This window comes from Magallana gigas, chromosome 1 (assembly GCF_963853765.1).
Source record: "Magallana gigas chromosome 1, xbMagGiga1.1, whole genome shotgun sequence".
Taxonomy (NCBI): domain Eukaryota; kingdom Metazoa; phylum Mollusca; class Bivalvia; order Ostreida; family Ostreidae; genus Magallana; species Magallana gigas.
In genome coordinates, this window is record NC_088853.1 from 46,983,320 (window position 1) to 47,009,572 (window position 26,253).

At 35.5% G+C, this 26,253-nt stretch overlaps 2 protein-coding genes across 3 annotated transcripts; both read left to right on the plus strand.

Moving 5' to 3' along the window:
- Positions 1 to 2,396: 2,396 nt before the first annotated feature.
- Positions 2,397 to 6,751, plus strand: LOC105340916 (uncharacterized). Its single transcript, XM_066068771.1, has 2 exons — positions 2,397 to 2,883; positions 5,708 to 6,751. Exon 2 carries the CDS (start codon positions 5,709 to 5,711, stop codon positions 6,465 to 6,467), a length of 759 nt encoding a protein of 252 aa, XP_065924843.1. The 5' UTR covers positions 2,397 to 2,883; position 5,708; the 3' UTR covers positions 6,468 to 6,751.
- A 6,173-nt stretch (positions 6,752 to 12,924) lies between these two features.
- Positions 12,925 to 25,782, plus strand: LOC105329029 (AP-4 complex subunit epsilon-1). Of its 2 annotated transcripts, none has more exons than XM_034465204.2 (19): positions 12,925 to 13,193; positions 13,830 to 13,901; positions 14,288 to 14,411; positions 15,074 to 15,147; positions 16,075 to 16,202; positions 17,173 to 17,332; positions 17,565 to 17,731; positions 17,821 to 17,894; positions 18,481 to 18,603; positions 18,696 to 18,805; positions 19,027 to 19,166; positions 19,355 to 19,470; positions 20,679 to 20,803; positions 21,610 to 21,852; positions 22,163 to 22,234; positions 23,353 to 23,455; positions 23,618 to 23,717; positions 24,333 to 24,510; positions 24,647 to 25,782. In XM_034465204.2, exons 1-19 carry the CDS (start codon positions 13,035 to 13,037, stop codon positions 25,352 to 25,354), a joined length of 2,976 nt encoding a protein of 991 aa, XP_034321095.2. In that variant the 5' UTR covers positions 12,925 to 13,034; the 3' UTR covers positions 25,355 to 25,782. The 2 variants fall into 2 exon arrangements, with proteins under 2 accessions (XP_034321095.2, XP_034321096.2); XM_034465205.2 differs by having other exon boundaries at positions 19,358 to 19,470.
- The last annotated feature ends 471 nt before the right edge of the window (positions 25,783 to 26,253 follow it).

Below are 26,253 nucleotides of genomic sequence, written 5' to 3' on the forward strand. Positions count from 1 at the left end.
TTACGCTTCTTGCAGAGAGCGGCCACGGTTCTAACCACTTGGCCAACTAGACATATGACCATATCCAAGTAAATTTTAATCATTTTAAAAATAATTATAAAATTAATATTTTTCATTGGAACTGTTTATCACGAGGAGATACAAAAAAGATTCTCGAGGAACGTGTCGTCTGACCTTAAACGGGTGCAAAAATGCCTTGGCACTGACATAATTATCCAACACAGTGTTTTATGCATTTATTGTCGCGTAAACGTTTGGACCCGGGAGGGGGGGGGGGGGGTGAAAGATCGATTGCTCGTAACCTTTTATAATTGCCATGCACTGGAAAAATTAAAATTTCATACAAAAAATGAATTTGAATTAAGGTAACTGATGTACAATTGAGCCTGAGAGCTCGGGATTTTCCGGGATGATCTCGGTAGATTACGGAGCTTGAAATAAATTTTCAAAAAGTCGCAATATTTTTTATCTAACATAATAAACAACAAAGAATAAACAATTGATGCATAAAGTCAAGCAATACTTTTTTTTCTTAATTTTAAAACGTGTTATTTTAACCTTTACCCCTTACGCTGATTGTGACGTTGGAGCAGCTTTACGTCATTTGCCGTTGCATGGCGCTCTTCCAATAACGTGAAGAAAAAAAACCCCAATTTATTAAGTTTGCAGTGCACAAGTCACGTATTTCGTCGATAAATACTGAGTAGGTCGTTTTAATCATTGATTTTGTAGATATTGTGACATCTGGTAATTGTATGGACCTATTCAATTAGTTCAATTTTTTGTATACCTAATTCCATTATACATACAGAGTGTTTCGGACCTAACATTTGTATAAAGGCGTATTTGCTACGAACAATTTTTAATAAGTACCATGCATACGGATTTCGTGGTTAAAATGCTTGTATACGTTTATTACAATTATTGTTTAAACATCTCCTTGTTATTTTCCGTAAATCAAGTTAACAAGAGTCAAATAATGGAATTTCTAATTATTGATGATTTTTTTATCGGGATTACAAACACAATTTTCTTCTCTTGCATTTCATATTACATGTATGTGCATGAACGGTACATTTTTCACTCTTGTTCAAATCGCTGGATTTTATATCATTCAAATAATACTATTAGATACTGATTCCGACTGTTTTAAAATCAATTCGTTTCATTTTGCTGTTTACATAAAAGAGGCGCGTCACCATCCAATGAAATCAAATACTCAAAATTTGATTGACAGGTTCAGCCAGATAGCCCATGTCCGATGTTATGTGTGGTATTTGTACACAATCTTATTGTGTAAAAAATACATGCTTATTACAACATCACAGTGTCATTTATGGTTGATTCATATTTGTTAAAACTGTGTAAAGCATGTTAATGTATTGTGCATTCCACAATTGTACCGATACAGAAACATCGTAGTCAGACTTTATCGGCAGTCTCCATCTTAAAACTGACTTAATTTTTGTTGTTGAAAAAGAATACAATTTTGAGTAAAAGATAATACAATGTATATTGTTTTCTACGAGTTAAAGGTTTTGAATGAATTCTAATGAAACATTTCACACGGTTCTCGCACGCTTTGTTTGTAACGCTTTACACACCTGATGTGACCCGCAATTCACGACTTCGTTGTATTAGTAACAATATTTTTGTGCAAACATTTTGCTGAATGAAAAAAAAACCTCAACAATTTAGATTTTTAATTCTAAAATTATCAGTTCTGAATCGTAAAGGAATAGAAAACAGAAATATTACCAGGTTATGGCAATATGCGTTGGATTATGAATGTGACGGCTGACGTGGGGGGGGGGGGGTAAAATCGCGTGACGTCGTCATGGTCATTATAAAAAAAATTCCTAAAAATAAAAAAAAAATATTGATAAAGGTAATCAATTTATTTCAAAACTTTATTTTTATTAAAATATGTTGGCAATTTTTATTTGATGAATATTATTAATGATTGCACATGTTTTCGTCAAAGAAAAGTGGTATTTTACCGTGCGTGATTTGCAGCGTTAGAGTTACTCCCCCATAGTGTTTTGGCGGGAAAAAAATCTATTTTTGGAAACTACATACCCTTACCTATCAAACAAGTACATAGAATATATACCTTACCAGGCATCATTTTTTGGTCAATTGTACATCGGATACCTTAAAATACAGTACCGCTCGTTTGCAAGGAAGTCTTTTATACATGCATTTTACTTTTTTTTTAAATATTCATGTAATAAGAGGGATGAGAAAAACACGATGTAACGTCTTGATAATCGAGACTTCATTATGTCAGAGTTCTACATCCTCAGGTTTTACTGTTAAGCTGTACATATTGCTAATATCCTTTCGTCACGGGAACTAACGGGAACTTAAATCCGGGCATTACTATACAAGGAAAAAAATATCAATATATTGCGAATGTTAAATAGTCTATGAAACCACTGTGAGTCGCTCTCTTGGATCTCCCCCAGGACACAGAAAATGCATTATTGTGTATCAAACGACTTAAATAATTAATCAACCAAAAACAATTTGTCGCAGTGCTTTTCCACGTCGATTGCTGCCGTTCATATGTGTATACACGGCGAGGCCGGGAGCAGCTGTATTCCGAGGGGCGCTATAATCCGGATTATCTCGGAGTGTCGGGGATCATTGCTGACTGAGAACCTTCTACGGAGTTTATATTTCTTTACACACCTTATATCTATCTGTGTTCGTTATAAGTGGGCGGGGAACACACAGGGATTTTTACCTGTATATATCAATAATGCTATGTAGAATTTTCCACCAATCAGAATCTATGGAATATACCGTTAGTGGGGGCCATCTTAAATAGGATTTATTCCAGTGAGATGAAACGTTGATTGTGAATTTCTCTGTATAAAGGTACGTATTTTTTCGTTAAGATAATGTGTGTCTTACAAAATAGTGTAAACTCTGACAATATTTCCCCTCAGTAATATTTTGTTAAATTTCTGAACGAAATCATTTTAAAACCATGATAAGATTTTTTTTATAGCGGAACCTTTTTATAAGTCGTGAATAGACATGCCTGCTCTTCATCTTAAACCAGATTTTAAAGTTATTTAGAAATATAAAAAAAAGGGGGCAAAAAAATATTAATTACGTAAAAGCTAGATGTTGGATAGGGTGTGAATTAACAGAACAAACACAAAACGATTTGCGGTCGGAAATGTGTAGTTGACCTTCGCATTGTTCTCGCGGAAAGCACACATTTCCTCGGATATACACAGAAATAGAGTGAATTAAAGTACGTGTACATAAGTACATAAACCGGGGAATGAAGATGACTTGTACATGCATGATTGAGCGATGTCCGACACTCGGGGCGGGAACACAATAGTCATCATACAGAATACACTCGACACTTGCTCTATATTGTGTCGCCCGTATTATCTGCATTGATTAGAAATGGTTAATTATCAGGTGAAATAAAGCTCTCTCGCTCTTGCTCTCGCGCTCTCTCTCTCATTTTAAAAAAAAAACCAAAAAACCTAACAAATACAAAACCAAGAATTATAAACATAAAATGCATGGTCTATGTACTGATGTTAGCACCCTAAGAAATGAGACATGCATATGCCATACCAATCCTTCATTGCCAAAATGTAGAAGCATTTAGTCTTGTTTTACTTTATAATACATAAACTGTAGTTATGTCTATCGACTATGCACGTTTTTTCTTTGGATTACGTTATATAATTTTGTTGAAAGTTTTACCGTATCAGTTGGTATATATCTGTGTACTGATTGTACTTCATAACTTTCAAAGACAGAACCGACAGTTTCTAACATCTTATCACTCACTGCAGATTTCGGAATTTTAGAGAAATATTTCTGTCTTCAGCTTGTAAAGCTTTCTTGTTTTAAAACACTTCTACACCTGGTGCTTGTCTTCCTATAGAAGTGGTTCTATCAGATTGCCGGAGCTCTTGGAAATCTCTTATCACGGGGAGGCGCCGGCGGCTGATATCTGTTGTACAATACTCTCTGTGTGCGGGGGCTTCCCTCCGTTATACAGGAGCATGACTGACACGCGCTGAAACCTTTGTAAGATAATCTGAACAAGAAATGACCAATAGACTTCTTTGCATCTTCATCGATACGGATGCCGATGTTTGCTTTCAGTCAAACACTTTTCAAATGTCGGATTTTCAGAAAACTAAGTAAACAATGCACTGAACCCCCCCCCCCCCTCCTCCTCAAATGACACACAGAGAATAGGCATGCAATTAAGTTTTGTGCACTGTTGCGTACTTCACATTTTTCTTTCATCTTCTGTGTGTTGATATAGACAGCCCAAGGGATATAGACATTGAAATATCGACTAATGGCTACCCATCATAACAGTGTCGATTTGTCTTTCCAAAGTATTTGAAGAAGAAGAATGTTTATAGATATTTTTTTTATATTTATTGAACATTTTAAAACGTCAGGTGCCTGTTTAAGTAGTTAACAAAGTATGAACACTTTGTTACGCATAAACCCATGCAGTCATACTAGTAATTATGCATGTATTATTGAATATTTTGTTTAGGAGAAGTGTAAGCAAAAAGCCAAATACCGGTTAAATGCAAAACGACAATATTAGAGTTTAAAAAAAGAAAGAAGAAAACTCCTTTAGAATTCAAACATGAATTAAACATGCAATGCCGAATCAATCCGTGTAAATTTTGTAGATGACGACTACAAATGAGGATTCGGTACAACCTGGTCTAACTTTATCTGCGAATGTGATTTTGACGTAAACTGATAATACAAATATGCATCGATATAAATTCATGATGTGCAGTACATTTTTTTATTAATTGCGAGAATTAGTATATCGCGGAATTTTATAACTCGCTTTTATTTTTCTAGGTGAACTTCTAGCAACTATAAAACTTAAACCTCCCAAATTCCGTATTTATATTCTTAGATTTGAAAAAAAAAATAGTGAAATCGTAGAATTATTTTAGTTCTAGCTAATATAAGCATCCGTTCGCCCATCCGTAAGATGGTATATAAAATGTAGTGTTTTTTTTTTAATTTAAAGGTCGAATTCTTTATGAATTGGGTCATTTAGAGCCCTTTTAACAAGAACTTGGACTTTGGGCAGAACATGACATACTCAGATTTGAGGAAGGCAGGGTCTACTCATGGATCATAACTCTCCAGTCATTGGCCATTAATAGAAATGAATACTTTGAACGAAATGTCATTTGTCAGACTTCATCCGCGGCAGTATTTGACAGACTGTTGTGATGAGAAAACTAAATAGTAACATCCCACCGAAAGACCAATCAATTGTTAAAACGGCTCTATCTCTTTGGAAATTTTGACCGCCGAGTAAAAGCACCGGAGACTTTAGACATCTTTGAAAATGCATTTATATAGGCCTAGATGAAAAGTACGTGACAATATACAGAGAGTACATGATACCAGTCAATGTATTTACAAACTATTCATATAAAATTTTGAATTTAAGTGAAGCGCTGCGGTCAATCGGAACATCGCTCGGCTTTGTCCGCCAAGTTGAACATTTGACGGAAAAGGCCGAGCGATGTTGCGGTTTGCTTGAGTTTTAAGATTCTCAGGGATTAAATTCAAAAGTTATTCACTTTTGGATAGGATTGTGTTTTTTTATATTTATTTTCTCAAACCACCTTTACAATTTGAATTTGATCCCGAATTTTAAAAATAATTTCAGGATGTCTCAAGAAATAATGGACCTGGAGGATATAGTCCGGAAGTGGGTGAACGACTTTCCGTTGGACAAAAGCCAGAAAAAAGACGCAGACGACATTCTCTCCGGTGACATCAACTGGCGCAATATGCGAGTTCGACATGGAAATACGGAATATTACGATCAGATCCGAGTCAACACTCCAAAAACGCACGTGCTGTTCACGGCGCATTTCAGCAACGAAACGGACCAGAACCAGATGTACACATTAAAGACCGAGCGAAGGACCAAATCCATCTGTTCCATTTCCATACAAAAGACATTTACGTATGGTTACAACATAGACCTGAAATTGACTCCCCCGAACCCCATCATCGAGGCCAACGCTGGGTTCAAAGGTGAGCTGGGGTTGACCAAGTCTGGTGACGAGACGTTTGAAGAAGAACTCGTATGGTCCGTAGACAACCAAATTACAGTGCCGCCAAAATACAAAACAAAAGCAGATTTGGTTATCAAAGAAGACGAATACGCTAGCCATTTCAAAACAGAAAGTAAGTTTGAAGGCAAGATCCATGTGACTCTGAGGAACAAAAAAGACAATACCCCGCTAGCTACCGTCACTGGCGACGTCAAGCAAATTTTTACCCCGGATAAAGGGTTCCGGGTCGATAAGACCGGGGTGTATTTCGTGACGATCGGCAAGTGTAAGTGTCGGTTCGGCATTGAGCAGCACGTGCGGCTGAGTCAGAGCGAGCTGAGGGAGGACGAGGACCTGGACTCCTAGACACGCCCTCCTTGTTCCTGTTGTATCAGCTGACCTCGTGCGACCTTTCTATTGTCCTGCCTTTTATTGTTCATTCCCATAGCAATGAAATTTGTCATAGCTGTTTGTTATTGTGCCAAATTCAAAATTCTAAAAATCTTTCAATTTTTGAATAAGTGTAAATGATTTATGATTATTTTTACAAAATATTATTTAAATATGAACTGCACTCTCAAAATCTACAATTTTGTTTTTGTGGCTACAATGAAAATTAAATTAAAAATTTGTTCCTGTCATTTCTTAAACCATGGCTTCTTTGAATTTTAAAACTTATTGTACCACATTTTTATCAATCATTCTGATTTCACACAAAGCGAGAACGTGTGTGAGAAGATGTGTCACTTCCTGCCAACTAGTCACCCACCCAACACCACTCAGTTTACATAGAGAACACTTTTCTTATGACCAAAAGCAGTAACGTTGAGTTTTGGTGTAACTCGGAATACTATGTAGTACACTTCCATGCACCATGTCATGGCCATGTGTGGAAAGGCGTATCACTGACTCGTATATATATAACGATAGGACTGCACGTACGTGCATGTACGATTGGGAATATATATTTTGAGCAAGTATAATTCATGTAGGAATTAATGGTAATTGTTGTTTTGATTGGAAAAATGTACAATCGTTTCGTTTTTTCACTGAAAATTTAAAAATGAAAACGCCATGGATTGTCGCAGAAGAGCAGCTTGTTGGTTTTTGGGTTTAAAATTCATGGTTTACAGCTACTGATATCCAACTATTAATTGGAGGGTTGGAATCATTTTAACAAAGCCTTGGACTTTCGGTAGGATGTAACTTTCTATTTCTTGCGTCAAAACAAGTTAAAAATGAGCTACTGTGTAATCATCAAAATTCGTGGGGGCCAATTTTCGTGGATTCCTGAAATTTTATAGGTTCGTGGAGACGTAATTTCGTGTATTTTCTTATTTTTTCTTATACCTACAAAAGGAAATATAACTTTTTAACCCTAATTTATTAATTCGTGGAGGATGCTAATTCGGAGCTGAGATCGAGGTACACATGAATTCCACGAAAATTGAACCAACACGAAATCTAATGATTCCACAGTATTTCAGCGAAATATGGGCCGATCACATAGTCTTAGCCCAAACACCAAACAAATCTGGTTGATTTCAATGAGTGGACAGCAATGAAAATAGCAGGCTTAACTTTCCAAAGTCCAAGCTCTTGTTAAAATGGTTCAAAACATATCATCATTTGTTTCATGTGTCGCTCTCTGAGTTAATTTGAGTTTGCCCATCTGTTGATTCTACCCGTGTTTAATTGTTCTTTCGCTGCCATTAGCAGTGATAGTTTAGTTGATAGTTTATGCCACAGTATGACATCAGACTTTACTCAAGTCAATTACTTCTTTTTCATGAGGCCATATTGCGCATAAATCGGATTGTTAACGTGAACTTTTCCTTTGTCTCAAAGGAAACGATCAGCGTTAAGCAAGCTGTGTGACGAGGCGTCCTCGTTACCATAGAAACAGATGACAGACATTTTACTTCCGGATCCAAGTTAAAGTACCCTTTTACTGTTCAATTTTCATTTACGATGCTCTTTCTAATGCATAAATGCTTAATCAACTATAAAATAGACAATGGATTTTGGTTTAATGAGTCTGGTGACAAAGCAACCCCTGTGGTTAGTGTGCGGAAGGCCGATGCTTTATTCCACGCTGATTAATTCTCTCTACAGGCCGAGGTGTCCAGATGAATACATCTATATAATTATGTATACCATGAGGACTAACAAATTCGTCCTACACACTTTATATTGTCGGACAATGAGAACCCCATTCATAGACGCCTTTTATTCAGAGTGTATCTTTGAGCACGACTTTGACTTAATTTTGGGGATTAACGCATTAAATAAACCGTTGATACTTGTAGATAGTTTTCTTTAATTATGAATACTTTCCAATAGCCAACATTTACGCAAACAGTGCTAATTAAAACATTCCATCTTCTACGGTGACGGTTTGGATACGTATATAAATTAATTAATTGGTCAAAATACGCACATTATATATCGTTAGTTAGGTATCGATTTGCCGTGGAAATAATCCAATATCATACACGTATGTAAAGCACTACTGGACGCCAAGTAATGAGTAGGCTCCCAGAACGGTCACTAAGCTGTAGCCATGGCAACCAATTTGCATTAATCAAACTAACACTTCATCTAAAAACAGAAGTGATAATTTTGCAAAATTGCTTTTTCATCGTACATTGTCGAAGGGAAGTCTTCCACAGTTCATTGTTGTATTTCCCGCATTGACCGTCTATCTTGGTCTATAATGATATAACGGAGGCCGGATAATCCTGCCGCTCCAGCCCCTGTATTCATTACAAACCAATAAAGCGGTACTTATAACAGACCTCCGAAGCTATAGAGGCGTTTATTTGATGCCTTATTAGTTATCACATCCGTCCACATTGTTTAAGAAATTTAATACCAGAAAACAACTAGACAAATAAAGACCGTGAATAGAGGTTTACCACAAACGGTATCTGATCGGAATTGATTCCGATTTTGGCGTGTCCTTATATTTGATAGAAAACTGAATTCGAGTCTCGATATAATCAAAATTTATATACGACAATTTATTGCCATGCATAATCTGTAATAAATAAATGGTATATTTTTTTGTAAAAACGAATACAGATCATGTTGTGTAGCTACATGTAATTTCTCCCCTTTCTCTTTTTCAATCAACTTCCTCACCTCCATCAAATGTATCAAACCCAACAAAAATAAATCAATGCATGCAACAAAAAGTTCACTGATTTGATTTGAACATATCTTTTTGCATTGCATGTATATATTACAATGGGATTAAGTAAAAAGTTATAAAAACTAAATTCGCCCTCTCCCTACGCGTTGAACAACAATTAAATTGTTATTGCAAATACGTCTCAGTTTGTACTTAAATAATAATTAATAAATTACACCAGTACTTAGATATTGATTGTAAAAAAGTTAATGCTTTTTAATATTAGTCTAATATGCCTGCAACTGACTGCAAGGATGAACGAGATAGATAAATAAAAAGTATAAATAAGCAAGATGTTATCAACAAAAATACTCAGATTTTCTATTATTCAAATCTGCCAACGACTGGAAAAAGATATCTATTTTCATCAACACTGAGTCGTCTCCTCAAAGTAAGGAAAGAGAGTCAAAATACAAATTTTGCCAAATTTAAGAAAATGATTAAAGAAGTGAACATTGAGGTGTTATATATACCGGTAAGCTGAGAGAGATGTCCAATATTACAACGTCACATCTCGTCCTGAAATACGAGATAACCAATAATCTTAGTTATAAATATCAGGTGTTACATTAATATACCCTTCTGTTCCAAAACACGGTATATTTACCTGATTTCAGAGAGAGAGAGAGAGAGAGAGAGAGAGAGAGAGAGAGAGAGAGAGAGAGAGAGAGAGAGAGAGAGAGAGAGAGAATAAAAATCCTTTCTAATGTATGACCAGTTCAGATAGTTTGTACAATATTATTCAAACAGATACACGTATACTACACGTACAGAACACAGCACTATACATAATCTGCATTATAAGGTAAAAGCCTCATGAACGTATTGCGATTTTTTTAATTTTGGGAGTTGACTTTAATCAACTCTCCTATGCAGTTACTCTGGCAAACCGAAAGTGAAACAGTGTTTGGGCCAAAGCACAAATCAGCATCGCTGACAACATATAGTTCTAATCGATATACTCGATGTAGTGTATTCTAAAGACTTGTTTCAAGGAAACTTATCCATAGATACCTTGTAAATTGTCAGATTTTAAATGGTACGAACAATTTAGATATTAATTGTAGTCGGACATAGTATGTATTCCTACGCCAGAGTTCAATATAGTCTTGTTCAACCAGACGCTCGACTGTCTACGTAAATCTCCGACAAGCACAGAGTCTCTCTCGCTTGTCGGATATTAACGGAGATAGCCGAACGTCGATCTAGATGAACGAGACTAAAATTCAATATTGCCTGAATCCATGCAATTTCTCAGAACTTACTGATACGTAGTTTGATGGAATTAATTGTTTGAATATTACGCAACAAGATTCATATGGGGTTTTCAGGAGAGTCCTGTCGGAAAATTTATATAATTAAAATATGCGTAATTCAAATAATATAGGAAAATACTTACCATGCAAAACCCCCCCCCCCAGAAAAAACAACAACAAAAACATATCGTTTATTTTTTAAAAAAAATCGATAAAATCAACTCCCATCAGTACTTCAGTACTTTGATTTATTGTGGGACTAGTACTGTGAATTAATTAGACCTGGGACGTCTATAGAAGGCAGGCACGTAGCATCAGGGGGGGCCAGGGGGGGCCTGGCCCCCCCACTTTTTTGAGAAGCAAAGATTTTTCTTAAATTTACATACAAAAAATTCAATTAAGATGGAGTTGGCCCCCCCACTTTTAAGGGACCATGTAAAAATTTGGATTGAGAATAACTTCACTGAAGTTAAAAGTAACTTTTTCTTTTCTTCCCCCCCCCCCCCCCCCCACGGTTTAGGATTTTCAGGATTTTGGAAAGTAACCTTTTTTTTTTTTTTTTTTTTTTTGCTTGTCAAGATTTTTTGGATGAGTCTGGCCCCCCCACTTTCAAAAACGATGCTACGTGCCTGGAAGGAGCATGTAGCGCAGAATGTACATGGACAAGACGTATTCAGTTTAGCTATTCATGCTCTGACTCAGACATTAGTGCTGCGGCCCTAACGACTATAAAGGGAGGGACGATTTCCATAAGATTATTTATTCCGTTGTCTTTTACTATGCAACTGGGATAAGCTGGGTTATTGTCGGACCTATGGAGTCATTGGAAAATGGTGATGGCGATGAGGAATTAACTTAATCACCGACACATGAAAAGAATTTCATAAATTAAAATTTCTCGATCTTTCCAATTCCTGAGAAATCTGTATGTAAATAATAAAAAGATAGTTGGATTATTTTTATTTTAATATGGATAGAGTAAAACCACGTAAAGACCGACGGTCTGGAGATTCAGTAGAACTTATTCATTGACGGACTGTAATTAATTAGATTCATTATTTTGTCGAGGCCCATGCCAACACACACGCACGCACGAAAACATCTATAAGAACTTTTGATCGATACACAATAAGTTGTAGGACATATGCATCGTAATTCAGATTTATTCAAATAATTGATTGAAAATCGCGGGAGTAAGGAATAAGGCATCATTCTTTAAGTATTATGAGGTGATAATTTTGGTCGGAACATGGTCAAATCCAAAAAAAAAGCCCGAAGGGCTTTATGATAAATTTGATCACGCACCGACCGAAATTATCACCTCAAAATATTCAGAGAACGATTCCTTATTACTTATATTTAGAATTATATGTTTTAGCAATTGTACAATTAATTATTGGAATATTGGCCATTTCCTGTGATTTTCATTTCTTTTAAATAAGCAAACCCCGTATGCGCACTGACGATACGTCATTTGAATTTATTGGACTGTACAATACCAAATCGATTCGTAGTGTTGTAACAGACAAAGACATTGAAAAATGTAAAAAAAAATTAAATTTTACTGCATGATTTTGCCACCAGGCTTCAATGATATTGTTATGGTATTGCATTCGTTTTTTATCAGTTTTAATGATTTTATTCTAATTAAGCAGATGACAATAATAATTTGATTCTGGTTGTAACGCGCTTTCTGATTGGCTAAAAAAATTATTTTATATCGTATAAAGAATTTTACCGTTTTTTATCTACAATGAATTAAAGAGTAAAAAAATTAAATTATAAGAAATGAATTCAATATTTATTAGTTTTATACGATATATAATGGTTTGAAACAGTTTACGCTATATATCGTATAAAACTAATAAATATTGAATTCATTCCTTAAATATTATATAAATAGTGCCTGTTTGAGAGGGTAACAGTTGAAATTGACACCCCGAGAAAACCATTGTCAACCGACGCGAAGCGGAGGTTGACAATGGTTTTCGAGGGGTGTCAATTTCAACTGTTATCCTCCCAAACAGGCACTATTTATTTTGTTATACTGAATGTCTTTTTAAAATTTTTTAAGAAAATTTTACTGCTTTTATATAGGAATAACGTGAATTCTACAGCGAACCGTACGCGCATAATTTTCGCGCATGTAACATTTTTTAATGTTACCCGTTGCCAAGTGCGTTGCTAACGCTGAGGGTAATAGTAAATATTATTAACTGCGTCTTAACCAATCAGATTTCAGTATTTAACATGAAAGTATAACAAAATATCTTATAATCCTCTCCGATTTTTTATCTGACGTTTCATTATGACACATACGAATAAATCTTAGTGCGAGTTAATATCACAATTCAACATTTTCATTTCCGTTTATTTTAAAAACGAAAGTAGTCATGGTCGTAAGCTACTTTTAATTTTAGAACATAAACTTACATTTCTGTCGGTATTACTATTAACACAGGATGACTTAAAAAGAAGAAGAAGATGTCAGATATCATAGAGAAGACGCTTGCTTCGCTACCTAAGCTGTTCTCTGATGGCCCTCGAGGGTCTCCAGGAGAAAAGACTATGCCTCAGAAAAAAATAATGGGGCGAGCATTTCAAGGCTTCCTGTGCAGCGTCAGTAGATGTCGCAGTCTAACGGTAATACTTACGTACCGCTGTCAGTCTGTCCTTTTGTCTGTTTGTCTGTACTTATCTAGTATCTACTCATCTGCCTCATTATATAACTCTTGCTCAAGGTTCCTTCTCGCCGTTAACACGTCAGCTCTTCGTTGATATGCGTTTATGTGCTAGGAATCCTAGGATAACAGTTAGAATCCTACATCTGGCCCCGGGGCCATAAAACTTAGAGAAGCTCACTTTTGATCTCAGTCTCACTTTTACATGAGGGAAAATATATAGCAGAAAAGTAAGTCTTAGACTGAAATCAAAAGTGAGCTTCTCTAAGTTTTATGGTCCTCGGGCCTGCACTCTTTTTAAGTTAATGTGACTCAATCTTTTGTTTCTTGCCTCAAAGAAAACCTTGCATGCTTATGTAGTTAACTCTTTATAGTCCTTCGCGAGTTCCTGTTTTTGTTGCATTTGTCAAATTGTCAATTATATGAATATATATACCAACCTCTTTGTAAAGAAACATTCCTGTATAAAAAATGAAAGTCAACTCGGGTACAAAAAATTCCCATATATAAAAAAGAAAGTCAACTTGTATACAAGAATCTTTTTAAATCTGATCATTACAAAATGTTATAAATTGTATCTTTTTTTCTTACTGTTTAGGAAGAGAAAACTTACATTACACATGAGCTGAAGCAGATTCAAGAGAGTTTGAACAGAACAGATGTTTCACAGGTACAGTATCTGTACAGACAATGCAGTCAATCTTAAAAACAGTAAGAGAATGCTGTGACACTGTGATCAGACTGATTAATAAGTGACCCTGCCTGGGTCAGCAGTTAGTACTAGTAAGTGACCCTGCCTGGGTCAGCAGTTTGTACTAGTAAGTGACCCTGCCTGGGTCAGCAGTTAGTACTACTAGTAAGTGACCCTGCCTGGGTCAGCAGTTAGTACTAGTAAGTGACCCTGCCTGGGTCAGCAGTTTGTACTAGTAAGTGACCCTGCCTGGGTCAGCAGTTAGTACTACTAGTAAGTGACCCTGCCTGGGTCAGCAGTTTGTACTAGTAAGTGACCCTGCCTGGGTCAGCAGTTTGTACTATATGAATTTTGATTTACTACAGGGCACGGTGGGTGAACTGCTGTTTAGACTGATTTACTGCCACTTGTTGGGATACGACGTCTCCTTTGGTTTTATTCACACCATCAAACTCGCCCAACAGGGCACTGGACTTGAGAAAAGAATGGGCAAGTTCTTGCTTTTCTATGAAATTTTAGCAGTGCATGAATATGCAACATTTATTTAACACTTATATCAAAACCATTTATTTATAATAGATACATACATGTACCGGTACAGTTAAACTCAGTTATAGCGAAGTCCTAGGGACCAGTGGATTTACTTCCTTATATCTGTAGTTTGTTATATCCGTAAAACGAATTCGTAATAATATATATAGCGAATTCACTATATACATGTTTTCTTTTACAAGACAATAATTTTTACTAATTGAGGCTTAAAATAAAAATACATTACTTTGATACCTGAATTTAACAATCGGATTGTGAATTGAAAAATTTATATGAAATTAAATTCATTTAAACTATTATGTAAAATGGTAGTACAAAGTTTTTAAACTGTTAAGAAATTTGTTATAAAAGTGTTAAATTTCGTTATTATTCACCTCTACGGAATTCTAAATCAGTTCGGTATATCCATAAATTCGTTATATCCATAAATTCGTTATATCCGTAAATTCGTTATAACTGTAAAATTTTGCAAAGATTTGTGAAGATTTACTGGGGACTCAAAAAAACTTCGCTTTCTATTTTCTATATCTGTGTTCATACTAAACGAGTTTTACTGTATTGACATAATGGTCATGATTATGACATTAATGTTTATACAGGCTACATAGCAGCTATCCTTCTACTTCACCAGGATCATGAACTGAGCCTTTTGCTGATGAACACCATTCAAAAGGTTGGTAGATCATGAACTGACGAACCCCACTCAGATGATGGTCAGATTCCAATTCCAGTTTACCATAATAAGCTTAGGATTTCATCTCCAATGTCATTTATCATTTGTAAGGGATTATGTTGCATATTGATTAATTACAGACTACATGAACCCACACGTGAACTCCAGTAATTAATTATTTGTTAATCAATACTCCCACAGCTGCAAATAATCTTTGAGAACTTTTTATAATATTATTATAGGCGCAGTATTTTGCTTTTTAGCAGAAGATTTTTTGAGTTTTCAGACCAAAAGTTGTTTTCATTCATGTTGATTTCATCAAATAAAATTGAATGAAGTTTGTGTCAATGAAGAAATCCTTGAGTTTTGCCCTTGAATCGATTACAATTGTACTTCTTTGACAGATATGTGTATTTTTGTTAAAATTCATCAAAAAGTGTTGGAAAAGGTAATCTGGGACAGACTATAGTCAGGTGAGCTGGATGGCTGATGAGCCTCTTGCTTTCATTGATCATGCTCCTAAAAATTTTGATTGTGCTTATTTGATTATCTTGTCAAGTTTTTTATGTTAAATGTTCATTTCTATGTATTTGAATTGCATATTGTTCATAAAAAGGGCTAGGATTATTACATCAGGGACCTATTGTGTAGATTGTTTCATAGGAAATACTCATATTCAAACACATTGTCATATGGGTCCATATTTTGTTCTGTGGAATTTCTATGTTGGCAAAATATACAACCATTGACAAAGAAGTGGTGTGTGATGTGTAATTATCATTCAGATTGATATTTAGAGCTTGTCATTCTAATCCTAATGTCAGCAACATGGTCAAGATGTTTTTTTTTAAATGTTGATTTATTTAATGTAAATGCCAATATGTACAGTATTTTTATTTCAAAATATCTTCTGCCTTTCTCCTGAAGGACCTGCAGAGCACCAACATTCTAGACAACTGTATTGCTCTGTCTGCAGTGTGCCATCTTGTTCAGTCAGATGGTGGGGTTATTTCCATGATGTTGCCTTTAGTCCAGAAAAAATTACAACATCCCAGGTCTGTATTCTATTTGTCCCCAATTTATTTAAAATTAGTGCAAATAAACACACACTTGTTGATAATCTGAATTCTAGTCAGTATGTAATATTTTATGAATGAATTTCATTTTCATATGTTTCTCCATATTAATTTAATATTCTACCATTAAGTTCTGAAAATAAGACATGATTTTCCTAAAAGATAAAGATCCTGCTGATAAAATTTGAATGTGACATCAGATTGATACATCTAGTATTGTTTCATAGACATAATTTGTTAAACAATATCAACAAAGGACTATGTGTGGTATTATGCATTTCTTGCCCCCCAAATTAAATTTTCATGGAGGGATTTAAAAATATGGCTGAAGATAGTTGAAATCATATTTAAGATCAGTATGTAAAAAGTGATCACCCCAGTGACATTATAATGTATAAATGACATCATGAAGATTGTCTTCTTTTAATAAATTAATGTTTTAGAGCCAAAAATGGGTGATTTTTGAGGGTTTTTCAAATGGGAAACAACAAGCATATGCTTGCATGCTCATTTTTATCTATGATGTGTATTATTATAAGAGCAAAAATATATGTAAAAATGGTATTTAAGCAGACATGAGTTCTATACTATCAAAGGCAAAATATGAAGGAAAAATGACAATATTTTCATTTGTTTGCAAAATTTAGGGAATTTGCCCATTTTTGTGATGTCATAGATGAATAGCTATTGGACAATGCTGACTAATATCAAGACATACTCTGGATAATGTTTTATGAAAATTTTGATATGATACTTACATTTAAATATTTGTTAAAATTGAGGGCAGACATTTGACAATACCAAATATAGTCCTTTGTTTAGCCCATCAAATAACATGTTGCAGGCAAACTTGAATTATTTGAAAATAATAGCCTGTTGATTTATACATTGGCAATCTGTGTTTCTGTTGGTCCAGTGTGTTGTATTCAATCTGTGAGTGTATTTACAGGGAGCTGGTGAGGATGAGGGCCGCCTGTTGTATCCTCAGGTTTATCAGGCTGACCCCCAGCTACCAGCGCCATCTACAGGACAACTGTAGGAAGCTGCTCTATGACAAAGATCCAGGGGTCATGTCCATTGGAGTCAAAATACAGCTCCAACTGCTCAAAGTATGACCAATTTCTGGCTTTCCATTACTGTCTTTCAAAAACGTCAGAAATAAAAGTTGGAGAGAGCTAATTTATTAATTATTAAATTACTAATTTTTGTTAATCATGCAGCAATGGAAACATAGACTGATATTATTATACAGCATACAAAATTAACTATTAATTTAACAGTAAACTGTTCAGAAACATGTTTCGATTAATTTTTGTGCACCGGTAATTTCTTTCTCTACAGAGTGGACTTCAGAGCATTGAGACGTTGACCTCTGACCTCTGCAGTATTCTACAACAGATCATGAACAGAAGTCTCCCATCATCCTTTGAATATCATGGCATTCCATTACCATGGTTACAAATAGACATTCTCAGAGCTCTAGCCTGTCTTGGCAAAGAAAACAAGAAGTGAGTGCCATACATTGTCTGTGATGCTACCATGTACTATGACTTCTTATTAAGCACTTTTGATATGATTTCTTTTTCTATTCATGTAGAAACAGCGAGAGTATGTACCCTCTGTTGAGGGATCTGTTGGACAAGTTTAATACCAAGGCAAGGATGTCATACGGTTAGTGCTATCTAACTACAGATCTATAACTCCATGGGAATATTCAAGTTTACATGGGGTAGTCCCTCACTTACAAAAAAGCTTGCAATAAGTGGCACACGAACACTTACTTGTTAAGTTTCAATAAGTTATCTGTTCTGAATACCTGCCATCAATAAATTTTTAACTCTCGAGCTATTTGGACTATTTCCTCAAATTCCAAAAAGTTCTATTTTATATTTGACCAATAAGTGTACAATGAAATCTTTTTCGGTTTTACACATTTTCTAGAATGCATATGAAATATAAAAAGAAACAACATTTCTATGTACATGTAAGATATCACTTGAATCTTCAGGAATTTATAATACATGTATAAGAGAAGACTAATGTATTTTATGTTAAACTTTGATGGATTACCCTGCCTTTCAAGACATTTTGGTAAACTTATTACATGTACATGTGTTAAGCTTGTACGATATAATTATTTGGCGGAAATTTGGTTTTCAATAAGATAGTTTTCTACATTGACTTGGCGAATATTAATATACATACTTACGCATATACATTTTGGGTCATATTTGATTTAACTGTGACACTTTTTCAGCTGTGATGTATGAGTGTATTGTGACTATAACCAGGATAGTGCCCCACAGAGCTCTCCTGACTGAAGCCAGTGTCAGGGTCAAGAGGTTCATCGGCTCCACTAGCTATGTGCTCAAGTACATAGGTGAGATGATTAGCAGATTATCAATCACTGCCTGCTGGTAGGGCTTTTTACTTCAGCGTCAGTCTAACTCTAACTGAAATTGTCTTAACCAGGTGTGAAAGCACTGACTCACTTGATAGCTGTGAGCCCGGAGAGCATCACAGACTGTCAGATGATTGTTGTAGAGCTTCTTGAAGACCCAGATCCAGCCATCCAATCAAAGGTAAATGAATGTTTGTCACACAGAGAACATACAAGTAAAGGATGACAGTAAAGACAGGCTATGGTTAAGACTCTCTTTTACTTTTACTTTGCCCCTTCAAGAATAAAAGGTGAATAAATCTATTTTTCTTGACTATATAGTATAGTACATTTATCTTCACTGCTTTAAGTGTATTGAATACATTTTGACTGTAAGTACATTTAGTACAACTTATCTTGTAGACTGTTGACCTTTTGTTCAGTATGGCCAATGAGAGCAATGTCAAGGTGGTTTGTAGTAAACTGATAGAACATCTGGCTCGTCCCAGGAAAGATTTCAGTGAGTCAGAACTCATAGACAGGATTCTCACTCTCACAGAAAAGTATCCTTTACACCCAACATCAAACAGAGTCTGGTAACAGGATAACTAAATGATGCATACACTAACACTGAACCAGGGGGGAAATGCATGCATCAGTTGTCTGTTTCTAATATAAATCATTATACATGTTTATGGCTGTGTGTGTTTGTATGTGAATTGGTGTGTCTATTAGTTTTCCTGAGCAGCAGTAGATACAGCTTAGATGGTGTTTGGGGCTATGACATGGTCCTGACAATCCTGAGAGAGGAGCGCAGTGGTCTGCCCAGGGACATGGTGGACCGAGTCCTGAACCAGCTCTCACAGGGTAGGTCCACAGAGACTCATCCCTGTAAACATAGTCAGTGAAACTCATCCCTGTAAACACAGAGAGACTCATCCCTGTAAACATAGACAGAGAGACTCATCCCTGTAAACATAGTCAGAGAGACTCATTCCTGTAAACAATCATCCCTGTAAACACTGGGTCAGAGAGACTCATCCCTGTAAACACTGGGTCAGAGAGACTCATCCCTGTAAACACAGTCAGAGAGACTCATCCCTGTAAATACAGTCAGAGAGACTCATCCCTGTAAACACAGTCAGAGAGACCTATTCCCTACACACAGAGAGAAAAAACCTGTAACACAGAAATACTTTTCCTTGTAAACACAGAGGGACCCACATGAACACAAAGAGACTTATCCCTGTAAACAAAGAGTCAGAAAGACTTGCCCTCTTAAACACAGAGAGAGACTAACCCCAGTAAACACAGAATTAGAGAGAATCACCCCTGTAAACACAGAGTAAGAGATACTCTACCCTTTAAACCAAGAGACTTACTCAAATATGATCACAGTCAGACTCACTCATTTAAACACAGAGAGAGAGAGTCTGAGAGACTCCTCTCCGTAAATACATAGTCAGAGACACACATCCCCTAAATCAGAGTCAGAGAGACTCACCCCTGTAAACACAGAGAGAGACTTAACCCATGTAAACATAGAGAGAGACTCAACCCTTTAAATACAGTGTCAGAGAGACTCATCTATAAATACAAAGAGTCAGAGAGACTAACCTCTGTAAACACAGGGTCAGAGAGACTCACCCCTGTAAACACAGGGTCAGAGAGACTCACCCCTGTAAACACAGGGTCAGAGAGACTCACCCCTGTAACAGAATAAAAAAAAATTGTTGAAATTTTACATAAAAAAAAAAAGGTATTTTAACTAAATATAGAAAAAATTGTATGATTTATTTAGAGATCAATAATAGAATGATTGAACCACTCAGGTAGTGGTTGTAAAACTAGATCTAGACTGGGTCTTTACTTTGCTTCATGACTTAATTATATATATATATATTTTCAGTTTGAAAAAGTAAACATTCAGTTACTTTCTTTTTTAGGTAGATTATGAAAGAACCTTTTTGTTATGAAAATCAAATTTCAGTATTGTATGAAACAGTTTCCTATGCATTTAAATTTGCAGTTATAGAAACATAATTTAATTGAACAATTGTATTGCACAATTTCAGTCTTGAACTATCCCCGAGACACCAGTAGGCAGGTACCGGAGGCAGTTCAGAGCCTGGTCAAGAAATCCGTGCAGGGGCTGTTCCAGGAAAACTGCTCAAAAGAACTGGTCAAGATTGCATCATGGGTAAAGTTATACCAATATCTCCCAATATTGCTTCATGGGTAAAGTTATCATACCAATATCTCCCAATATTGCTTCATAGATAAAGTTATCATACATGCGCAATCCAAACTTATTCTTGAAATACTTTATATTGAATGTTTTGTGTTGCAACTTCATAGCCAAGGGAATATTACTGCTATATATAGGATCTCTTATGGTTTGTGATGGTATATAATTTTTATCCAATGAGATGTACGTGTGTTTTCTATCCCCGAGCCTTGGTGAGGGGATAGAAAGCACTCAACGAGTTGGATAAAAATCATATACCATCGCAAACCATCAGAGATTCTTTTTATCAACTTTTACCACGTCTTTTGTTAAATCCCAATCATTTCTGTAAAATATTATAACTGTTAGCTGCACAACACATTTACTGCAAGATATCATTAACTTTACGCTTAAAAAAGTTCCTTGAAGATTAACAAAAGAACATTTTATTTTTTAACATATTTTTATCAATCCATGGAAAAAATTAAAACAGCATTAATTCACATTTACAACTCCGCACACTTCAGCTGAATTTCTTTTAATTTTCCATTCTACGTCAATCAACAGCCTAAACCTACCTAATGTTTAATTATGACATCACGTCTGGTTAGAATACACAGTGGTATATCAGAATTTATTACATTAGCGATATCCAATGTATATTGAGCTAAACATGCGATAATTTGAGAATAGTTATGAAGATTTAATTAGTTAATTTCAATGAATTTCATGTCATTTCAAAAAATACTAAGTTACTCATGTTTCCCTCTTGTTTGTAGGTACTGAGTGAGTGCTCATTTCTGCTGAAGAATATGCCTGATGACAAAGTTATGTCCCTTCTACAGAAACAGTTTTTGAGAGAGTCCCTTGACACATTGACTCGCCTGTGGATCCTGTCATGTGTGACGAGTCTGTTGTGTGGGGGGATAGTGCAGCCAGGCGTGGTAACGAAGGCAGTAAGGGACATGAGGGACCGGTGTGTGAGCTTCTGTGACACGACACAAGATTACACTTTGCTACAGGTCAACAATTATGTAACACATTATTATTATGCTCAGTCAAGAAGTAAATAAATTTATAGACTTTCATTGATTAAAGAACATACTTGTATCATGGATGTACATGTATGAAGGTATATTTTACCCTTTTGGTTAATTCTTTGGCAAACTTGAATAAAAGTAAATATTGGTTGTTAGATATAGCAATGCAGAAAACTAAGTGGCAGTTCAGCACATATACATGTAAATGGTGATTTCAACATTTGCTATATAGGTCAGAACAGTAATCATTAGAATGTACAGTTTGAATTCTTGGTTGCCATTTTGTTGACAGAAGCTGCTGGAGTGTGAGAGACTGTGTGCCCAGCCACTGACAGTGGACCCCCAGGGACGGGACCTGACACAGGTACACAGGTCAAACATTGGTCAAATTGTACAAAACTTATCTACTTCACTGTGTTGGCAAGTCTCAAAACAAGTAAAAATATCATTTTCTCATAAATGTTACAATTGGTCTTGTGCAAATTTTAAGAATACCACCAAAAAAAAAAAGAGTTTGTTTTCTGTAATACATGGCCGCAATGTATTTCTTTCAATTGAATGTCATGGTGTTGTTAAAGTTAGTTGGTTATTTCTTGGTAAAGTGGTAATTTTGGCTTAATTTTTTAGGTTTATATTTATTCAAGGATGACTGCACTTACACCGGTTTTGGGGTTTTTTTGGTGGCTTCTGTTATCTTAATAAGACTTTTGTTTATTTTGTTAAAGAGTCTTGTCATTTCCAACATAAATTAAGAACAATAAACTTTTTCTATGTTTTTCTCCGTAAAACTTTCGAAAAATAGAGAATTTTTGCATATCTGCCATTGGTCGAACATAAGACTGATATTAATATGCATAAGAGGTGGAGCTGACATCATCAGAGTGGTACTAAAATTAGACTAGGGTGAATAACGGTGCCATGTATAAAAAAATTATATCATCACACTTTCACCATAGCCCTATCTATTCTATATGGTACAAGTATACTGTTTACAACAGAGAAAGCGAAAGTAAGAAGAAGTAGTTTTTTCTCATTTAAACCATGAGCGCATGTTTGTGTATTAATCTCTCATTGAAAGAACTTAGATAATGCAAATATACAACTACTGTTAAATGGAGAACAAAAGACAAACACGTGCTGATTATGTATGAGGTCAATATAAAAGTGGGGATCCTCGTTATTGTATAGAGATTCAAGGAATCGCAATGACTCCTGCCTATGAAAACAAATTCGTATTTGGTACATGTAATAACAAACTCTTATTTAACGCAATTATGTAAAGTTGCAGTTTGCATGTCGACCATTTCTGCATTTGAAAGAAAAATGCTTGTTTTAAAAGTTTATTTTCATGCAAATATCGCATGTCCTGTAGTGCAGTCATCCTTTGCCTAACTAGAGGAGCTTTTGGTTCAACATATGTGGTATGTATAAAGAGAACAGGCTTTCTCTGTGAGGTATTAAATGATTGACTTGTCTTTGCAGTTTGATTTCACCCTCTCCTATTTGGATGACTTTGTATGTGATTCTTTAGAAGGGGAGACAAAACCATACATACACAAAAATCTAAGAATGTCTCCACTCAAAGGTGGGTGGTTGCTCCTAGTATATTATGCTATATTTAATAAATAAGATACACACTTAGAAAATTGATATTAATGAAGATCAGTTCCTAGACCCTCGAAAGATGGCAAAGTATTGAGTAATTGGTTGGTCCTTGGACAGAGACTGTAGTTTCTTTCTATTACAGTTGATCCCCTGTTTTCTGGGTTTGCTGAGAATGCAGGGAGTGGATCTGTGGCATCAGATTCCTCAGGAAAACCAACAAAGTCGGCCACCTCAGACTCAAAGTAAGAATACAATGATACATAATTATACTCAAAAACATATAATTACTCAAAGTAAGAATCTATGTTTACGCAAAGTAAGAATGTCTAATTACTCAAAGTAAGAATCTATAGGCAAAGTAAGAACATATAATGTCTCAAAGTAAGAATCTTTATTTACGCAAAGTAAGAACATATAATATGACTCAAAGTAAGAATCTATATTTACGCAAAGTAAGAATATATAATTATTCAAATTAAGAATGTATAATTACTCAATATAAGAATATATAACTTAAAGTAAGAATATATCAGTACTCAAAGGTCAAGTTCATTAATTTTGCTCAAAAGTTACATATATATTATTTAAGGAGAAGTATACATGTATGATATATCTCATTGGAAATATTGTATAATTACTCAAAGTTAAAACTTATAATTACTCTTATAAGGAGGCTCAACTTTAACTGCAGTGTCATTCATTAAAGAAACTGATAGTCAGTGGTACCCCTTATATATTAAGTGACTTTGAATCAGTTTTATTGAAATCCTTTTTTATTAATAAGTAGATGGTTGGATGTAGCATATAGCTTGAATAAATAGCATTTGAGATCCTTTTGCCTTCATTTGGTTTTGTAGAAATGTTGATCTGAAGCTAGAGGGGGTCAGCAGGGTTTGGGGAGAGGAGGGTTTTCTGGAACCGGATACCAGTGTCGTGGATAGTCATCACGCAGAATCTGACCAGAAACAGAGGGAACTAGAAAAGAAACAAGAACTTGCAGCGGCCCTTTTCAGTGGATTTCACAGTCAGAGCAAGGTTGGAATTACATGACTTTCTTAAAAAATTATTGTTAAGAAACTGTAGAAAATAGAATTATTCAGGTAAATCACAGATTGCTTCTGTATTTTACATTAATTAATAACCTTGTTCTTCACATTTATCCTTTTTAAAGAGTGATGCACAAGATAAAGAGCGGAAAGACCTGTGGTCAGAAGATGTTCCTTTAAACTTGAATTCTACCTCTCTTGACTGGAGAGCTCTTAGTGCCGAAGAGTCTGAAAGGAAAGGAAGCTCCACAGAGGAGATGGACAGACAGGAAGCAGACAGACGGGATCCAGGCAGTGTTCTACTAGATCTGTCAGACCAAGAGAAATCAACAGAGGGCGTGTTGTCACAGGATCCTCTATCTGTTGATGACACAGAACATGTTCAGCAAGGACATGAACAATCCTGTGGTGAGAGCCAGGATAGTAAAACCACCACACACCAACATGAACAATCTGTTGGACTTAGTGTGAACCAGAAGGGGGGAGGGGGGATACAGGGAATGAACTATTTAAGCAGAGAACCGCCGCCATTAAGTTTTGAGAGTTTCCCAGAGGACAGAATCCAGGACAGCAGTGAACAGTTTAGTGGTCTGTACGATGGGGTGGAGGAGGAGGAGGACGACGACTCAGAGAGTCAGGGGGACAGTGTGTACAGTCTCAGTCAGCTCGATCTGGACACGGTCCGAGTCAGGGGTGAGGTGCGTGGGAGTGGCGCGGTGTGTGATTCAGACAGTGATGGTGGCAGTAGACAGGGGAGTGAACTCAGTCTGTACAGTCAGTACCAGGTTCTGGAGGACAGCCATGACTCCGAACACAATGAGAAAGTCAGCTAGGGAGTTTAAATGATTAGCTCAATTACTATTAATGATGCAAAATAAATAAATATGGCATTTCTTGGGGTTTTTTGTGGATGCAAGTTTTTGCATTTTGATTCCAAACTTAGTAATTCTATTTATTGCAATTTCATAAATGACAATATAATATTACTTTTGGTGACTGAATTATATGAATTTAAGTTGATACCGGAAAAATGAACAAACAATTAGCACCATGCAGAAAATTCCAGCAAATTAGGCATTATTTAATTATAAGCAATATTTTGTATATGGAAACAAATGATCCACAGTATGCGGTTATCTGTGATATTGCTGTTTTAATGTTACTGTTTATTTTACATAAGTCAACTTTATCTGAATATGTTCCATGTGTTAAATGTATATCTTGAATGTTTATTTCAAAATAAATCATTCATCTTTGAACAAATTAAATATTATCCTATATTAAGTATTGGTTTATCATGATTACAATTTGGGATGTCAAGTAATCCATGAGTTAATAATTTATCCACATATTACACCTTTTTCTTCGCGGCCATTAATTTATATATGAATAACAACAAGGTACTCACGGTCGTTCTTTTAAATCGGCCATAATTTTCTATATGGATTTCTTTTGAGGTGTCTCCGTTCTTCAATTTCTAATTTTTATGTGTATACATATTCATGTACTTGCGCATCACCTAACTGAATATTATTCCAAATACTTCTTCGTTTTCAGTCTATTTCTTGTAATCGAATATGATTGATAACCTGCTCGCCAAAAAAAAACCAAACAAAAAACGTCAAGCAATGTTGGACAGGGGGTGATTTGATAATATTTTTCAGAATCCTTATGCCCCAGTCACACACTCACGGATCAACTCCTAGGTTCTACTACGGAATATTTTCCACGG

What these genes read in the sequence shown, in the direction of transcription:
- LOC105340916 (XM_066068771.1), top strand. Translation starts at nt 5,709, where the DNA reads ATGTCTCAAGAAATAATGGACCTGGAGGATATAGTCCGGAAGTGGGTG.
- LOC105329029 (XM_034465204.2), top strand. Translation starts at nt 13,035, where the DNA reads ATGTCAGATATCATAGAGAAGACGCTTGCTTCGCTACCTAAGCTGTTC. An exon ending in AAAAAATTACAACATCCCAG is followed by an intron (nt 16,203 to 17,172) that starts GTCTGTATTCTA and finishes GTGTATTTACAG; the next exon opens with GGAGCTGGTGAGGATGAGGG. An exon ending in ATTCTCACTCTCACAGAAAA is followed by an intron (nt 19,167 to 19,354) that starts GTATCCTTTACA and finishes CCTGAGCAGCAG; the next exon opens with TAGATACAGCTTAGATGGTG.